General features: G+C 49.1%; 1 protein-coding gene across 1 annotated transcript in view; it reads left to right on the top strand.

The window, feature by feature from the left end:
* The first annotated feature begins 295 nt into the window (after positions 1-295).
* The window catches only part of b4galt5 (UDP-Gal:betaGlcNAc beta 1,4- galactosyltransferase, polypeptide 5), a 36,671-nt gene continuing 30,516 nt past the window's right edge, over positions 296-6,450 (top strand). The window contains exon 1 of the mRNA XM_070968098.1: positions 296-1,419. Coding sequence (XP_070824199.1) covers positions 1,314-1,419 — 106 coding nt within the window. The 5' untranslated portion in view covers positions 296-1,313. The remainder of the gene's footprint in view (positions 1,420-6,450) is intronic.

The following is a 6,450-nucleotide window of genomic DNA, read 5'->3' as shown; positions in this document are numbered from 1 at the left end:
TTAATGTAGCGTCTCTCACAGCGTACACGGTTCATTTATTTATCACTCAAAATAGAAGATAAGATAAAACTTTATTGATCCCACGCCGGGGAAAACAAGTTGTTACAGGCAAGTATTAAATTAAATGGGTAAACCAGTGGCATATAAGGATCAAAGACAAAAAGAATATAGAATAGAAAAATAAAAAAACAACTGTTGCAATTATTATGAATAATAACGGAATGTCATATGTTGAATTGCAGTTGAGAAATATTGTTGCATAAAAAAAGAAACTGCACGAGTCAAATATAGATAGTAAATACAGTGTTTATACTATTGCAAAGTTGATGAACATATACAACACAGTAAATGCTCAAGATGCAATGGATGTGAGCATTAGATTAGCATAAATAACAGCAGGGAAACAACATCAACACAGTGCAACATTAAATGATGCTGGAGTTAAACAGTGTGACGGATGTTGGGATGAAGGACCTGCAGTCGCGTCCTGTCTTAGTATTTGAAACACACATCAGTCCACTAGACCTACACATGCACACAATAAAAAACAATTTCAGCATAACGGAACATTATAACCTTAGTGGCGACAGAATAGGTCTCAGTTAAACCGAAAAGAAAAAGGAAAAGTAGGATCTATACAATAACAATAGTTCAGTCGGTGCTTTGATTAGTCGTACAGTAGAGCCTGTGTAATATGAATCCTGTTAAGCTAAATAGCTAGCTTATGATCATGCCATATGCCAAAACGTGGTGACGACGTCACGCGACTGTTGCCAAAGTGGTTGCACTGCAACGAATTCTTGGTTTCCAAGATCAAGCGCGCGTACTTGTTTGTTGGGTACTGTTAACGCCCACTTTAGGTATTGCTCATTTTGCAGAGGGGCTGCCCCATTCATAGACGCTAGCAAGCAGGCAGGCAGGCAGGCAGGCAGGCAGGCAAAGCGCAGGAGCGGCCAAACATCACCAGCGACGCAGAGTGTGAGCCAAGTGATGGTCACCCACTGAAAATACCAGGCCAGGTGAAACTGCGCTATCACCGTCAGCCGTTTCGACATACCCTCCCGACTAAAGTCGAACCATCCTCTCAGGAATGGGATTTGAATGTCTTGATTGAATACTAGAGGAGCTCCCTGCGCTCGACCTGCCGCGGAAATAGACTGACTTCCTCGTCGCCAGGCTCCTCACCGCTGCCGCAGACCCCGCTCGGCTCATTGAACCCAGTCTGTCCGCCGACCGCTCTGTCATCTGGACACATCGGAACCGGTCGTTGAAGACACATAAACGTGCCCGTGTGTGCTTTTGCTGCCTGTATAATGCCGACACATTTGCGGTTCCGGAGAAGGTCATTCCTTGGGCTTTTATTCCTTTTTTCGCTGTCCACCTCCGCATTGTATTTCATCTACTCCGCCCCCGGAATCGGTAAGTGAAATCACACCGATGGTATTATTTTAACGTTATGGTGAAGTGAGGTTGTTTGTATGGACTGTTAGGTCATGTGTGACAGCTCGGCTTGCCATTGGGAGTGAATAGACGGCGAGGGGGCCATGCGCCTCTGCCGAGCCTTGATCTCCCCCAATCGATGATGAGACTCAGCTGGATGCTGGAACTCAATCCTATAATATCCATGTACCTGACCATGATAATAACAGTGCTACTGATGAGTATCATGGCTACTGTAATCATGCTGATGTTAGTAGGCCTAACAGCTATGATTATAATGCTTACACTGACTGGCGCCACGGGCATAATATGGTATTTTGGCTTGGAGTTTGGGTTCTTTGTTGGCATTTGTAATGTGGGTAGGATGATTAAAAAAAATGAGGATTAAAAATTTATTATAAAAAAAAAATTTGGAACAGGTCCTTTAAAATCAAGGGGTGAGCACTGTGTTTAAAACCAAGGAGGCAGACAAGGTTCTCAATTAAAACGAGATGAAAAAAATGCGCCAACAGTCTTTAATGGCGACTTAAAATTCATTAAAGAAACAAATAAAACAAATGTGCAGGGCCTGAAGTCCAGTCTAAGCAGGAGGTTAAAAGGATAAAAATGGTGGCTCCTTGTGACGTCCGTCGCCGCACCACGCTCGGGTCTCCTCCTTGGGCTCCGACAGGAGAACAGACCACCGGCCGAGGACCTGAGGTGATAACCACAGCGGCAGTGGGGGTGCACAACACGGAACAATGGAAAGTGCCTTCCTTACTGGTGCCAGAGTGCTACTGTAAGTCAGTCAAGGTACTCACGTGGCTGGGCAGAGCTCCTCACTCTGCCGCTGCCTGAAATCGCAACACTCTGGCTTCCTCTCAGCTGTCGCTGGCACCTCGCGGTTCTCTCTGTCAGTGTCCTTCGAGGCGGACTCTCCACCGCTCGCCGTGGCAGTATCGTCGTCTCCTTACTGCTCGCAGCTCGTTATCTCCGCCGCCTGTTTTTTCCTGCCCGCGTCTGCCTTGCTGCACCGCTTTGCCTTGCTGCACCAGCCCTCTCTTGCTGCACACTTGCCTCCTCTCTCCACCTGGCGATCCTTTTATGCCCCTCCTCCTCTCATTGGTCAGTCGCTGTGGAATGTGCTTCGCAGGTGTGGGTTATTACATACTCAAAATCGCCCCGGCCGGAAGTAAAACAAATTCAAAATCAGTTAAACGTAAAAACCATGCAATAAACATAAAATCACCACAAACCAATAAAACAATAAAACCATGCAGGAGAAATATAAAACCATATACAATAAAAACAGAATAAATACACCAAAAAAAGAAAAATTTACACTTCCGCCGTGCGACATCTTTACACCCTTTGATGTTGCCAGTCCCTGCAACATAAAACCAGTCTGTTAGTCCCTATAACGCGAAGGAGGTTGGCCAAGATTTGCTCTTGTGGAGCGCCGTGGAGGTTCTTGTTCCTCGTGTTGAGCAGGCTCAGGTGCTGCTGTGGGTAAAAAGCCATAAAACACTGGTACATTCAGTCTCTGAGTCTCTGCAGCTGGTTCGTTGGCTGGAGGCAAAAGCTCTGCTGGGGGAGCCATACAGACTTTCAAGGCATTCCTGTGGAGGGTCTGTATGCGGCCACCCTTCTCTGGCTGCACCTTATACACTACCCCGGTGTCCCCTACCTGCTCCAAAACAACATGTGGCTCTGAACTCCACCAAGTACACAACTTCCCTTTCCCTTGCCTATTCCTATCCCGCACCCAGACTCTCTCTCCAGGTAACAGTGGCAAGGCTCTGGCCCGTTTGTCATAATGTAGCTTGTGTTGGGAGGCAGCATTGCCCATTTTTTGTCTAGCCATACTATATGCTAGTGACAGTTTCTGCTGGTGATCTTGGACCCACCCACCCAGATCATGTCGTTTCTGCTGGGGACCGACACCTAATCCTACGTCTACTGGAAGCCGCAGGTGTCTGCCAAACATAAGGAAGGAAGGCGCATAACTGGTTGTGCTGTGCGTGGTGTTGTTATACGCATGTACTAACTCAGGTAAGTACTCCATCTGTTTTGTTTAGCCGTTTCCAGTGAGCGGAGCATGTTTAGCAGGGTTTGATTAAAGCGCTCTGCACTACCATTTCCTGCAGGATGATATGGTGTTGTGCGGCTTTTAGTTATACCATAGGTATCACAAAGCTGTTTCATCAATGCTGACTCAAAATTGGGTCCACGGTCAGAATGAAACCGGGCTGGGCAGCCAAAAGGCTGTATTACATGCGTCCACAGGGCTCTCACTGTGGTCTGAGCTGTTTGGTCGCGTGTAGGGATGGCCGAAGCAAAATGGGTGAATAGATCAGTGGCAACAAGAATGTTTTGGTAGGTATCGGTGGGTTTGCCTAAAGACAAGAAATCTAGGCCTACTACTTCTAGGGGGTATGACACAGAAATGGGGTTTAGTGGGGCCCTAGGTTCTACTCTCTCTCTTTGCAGGCTGCAGGCAACAACCCTGATGGAACTGACGTACATCCCCCTCCATGCCGGCCCAGTAGAATCGCAGACGTAGCCGGGCCAAGTTCCTGTCCACACCAGCATGGGCAGCAGCTTCATGGACTTGTCTCCAGACCTCTTCACACCTATCACTTGGACACACAATCTGGAAGCGCATTTCTTGAGTGTGTTGGTCAAACACTTTACGACACAGTAAGTTACCTTTAACTTGGAGCTTCTTACACTGTTGCAGCAATTTCTTTGCTCTGTGGGATTACGCCTGGCGCTCTGGTCCCTGGGGTATTACTCGTGTCTCCACATACGTCTTAACTGCTTGGATGTCAGGGTCACGTGCTTGTGCCTCCTCCCATTCGCTGCTGGCCCACTCTTCCTCTCCTTCTGGGGTCAGTTCAATGGCTGCCGAGGTGGGAGCCGTGGCTGTCTCACTTCCTTCATCTGGGGCGTCAGTAGGCATGGAGGCACCTGGACACCTGGACAGTGCATCAGCATTCACATTACTTTTACCTGAGCGGTACTTGATGTCGTAGTCGAACGATGCCAGCTGGGCAACCCAGCGTTGTTCCACCGCACCCAAGCGAGCTGTCTGTTGGTGAGCAACAGGATTATTATCAGTGAACACTGTGAACCGTGCTCCAGTCAGGTAATCCTTAAATTTCTCAGTCACTGCCCACTTAAGGGCCAGAAGCTCCAGTTTGAATGAGCTATAGTTAGCGTTATTTCGTTCGGTTGGATGAAGGCTTCGGCTGGCATAAGCTACGACACGCTCTCGCCCATCTTGCACTTGGGACAGGACTGCCCCTAACCCTTGGTTGCTGGCATCTGTGTAGATGATAAAGGGCAGAGAGTAGTTGGCATATGCTAGAACAGGCGCTTGCGTTAAAGCTGTCTTCAGTGCATCGAAAGACTTCTGACAATCGGTGGACCACTGCACTTTCCGTGTTTCTGACCTTTTATTTGCTGGAATGCCTGTCAGTAGCTGGTTTAGAGGGCGTGCAGCCTTGGCAAAACCAGGCACAAAACGTCTATAATAGCCAGCCAGTCCTAAAAAGGCTCGTACCTGCCTCATGGTGTTAGGGATGGGCCAGTCTAGTACAGCAGAGATTTTATCTGGGTCAGGTCTTACCCCATTCTGGTCCACCACATGCCCCAAGAATTTCACCTCATGCTGGAGGAGCTTGCACTCGTCCAAGCGCAGTTTCAACCCGTGCCGCCACAGCTTCTCGAATACCTCATCTAGATGCTGCAGGTGGGAGGAGGTATCAGGTGAGTAGATGATAATGTCATCCAAATACACTAGCAGAGATTCTGCCAGCTGTCCACTTAAGCACTGCTGCATGAGCCCTGGAATATTGCCGGTGCATTACAGAGACCAAAAGGCATGCGCTCAAACTCAAACAGTCCAAGAGGTGTGGTGAAAGCAGTTTTCTCTCGGTCCTGGGGGTCCATCTCGACCTGCCAGTAGCCACTGGCCAGGTCAAGGGTCGTGAACCACTCAGCTCGGGTCAGGCTGGTAAGTGTCTCCTCTATCCTGGGCAGAGGGAAAGCATCTTTATGGGTTACTGCATTCAACTTTCTGTAGTCGACACAAAATCTCCAGCTACCATCCTTCTTCCTTACCAAAACTATGGGCGCTGCCCATGGGCTACAGCTCTCTCGAATTACTCCTTTCTCAAGCATACCTGCGAGTAGAGTCTTCATCTCTTTATACATTGACGGAGGAAGGGGTCGATACCTCTCTCTGACAGGTGCGGCGTCGCCAGTATGGATTTGGTGCTGCACCAGGTCCATCCGGCCAAAATCCTCCTCGTGTTGTGCAAACACCTTGTTCCATTTCAACAGCAGAGTGCGTAGCTCCTCCTGCTGTTATTCAAACAGATCAGGTCTGTTAGTCAGCTCTCTCACCTCCTTTGGCAGTTCCTGGTTCTCCTGGTTAGCTGCAGCATCCACCACAGCTACTTCAACCACACAGTCGTCTTCTAGGGACAGGCTCAAGTCACAAGGTCCATGCACATCAGCTTCATCCATGTGGTACAGCTTCCCTAGCTTCTGGTACCGACCTATGGACAGGCTGTAGGGGTGTGGGTTACAAACACGCACAGGTACTCTGCCTTTCCTTACCACTGCTAGCGTTCTGGCCACACCCACATTACTAGCCTCCGGCAGCGCTTCCACCAGGGCACAGTAGTCTGCTCCTCTTGGGCCCATCCGAGCTCGACCCCACACCAGCACCTCGCTTTTCGGGGGGACCTGGATGCTGCGTCGGCTGGCTGGGCGGACATATCCCAGCAGCCCATCTTCTGCCATGGTGACTTCGACACGTTGGCAAGTCGCAAAGGCATCTTTCCAGACCCGCCGGTTCCTCAACTGTGGTGGGGGGAGAGCAGACTTTCCACGGCATTTAAAAAGAGCATGCCAACAGGCTGTCACCACATTCATGCCAACAATGAGCGGGTGTGTGCAGTGTTCATCCTTCACTATCACAATGCCCCGTCCGGGTACCTCAATACCCTCTACTTCGAGATC

Source organism: Chaetodon trifascialis, chromosome 8 (genome assembly GCF_039877785.1).
Source record: "Chaetodon trifascialis isolate fChaTrf1 chromosome 8, fChaTrf1.hap1, whole genome shotgun sequence".
Taxonomy (NCBI): Eukaryota; Metazoa; Chordata; class Actinopteri; order Chaetodontiformes; family Chaetodontidae; genus Chaetodon; species Chaetodon trifascialis.
The sequence above is the reverse complement of the archived record's forward strand: the minus strand, read 5'-3'. Positions and strand labels throughout refer to the sequence as shown.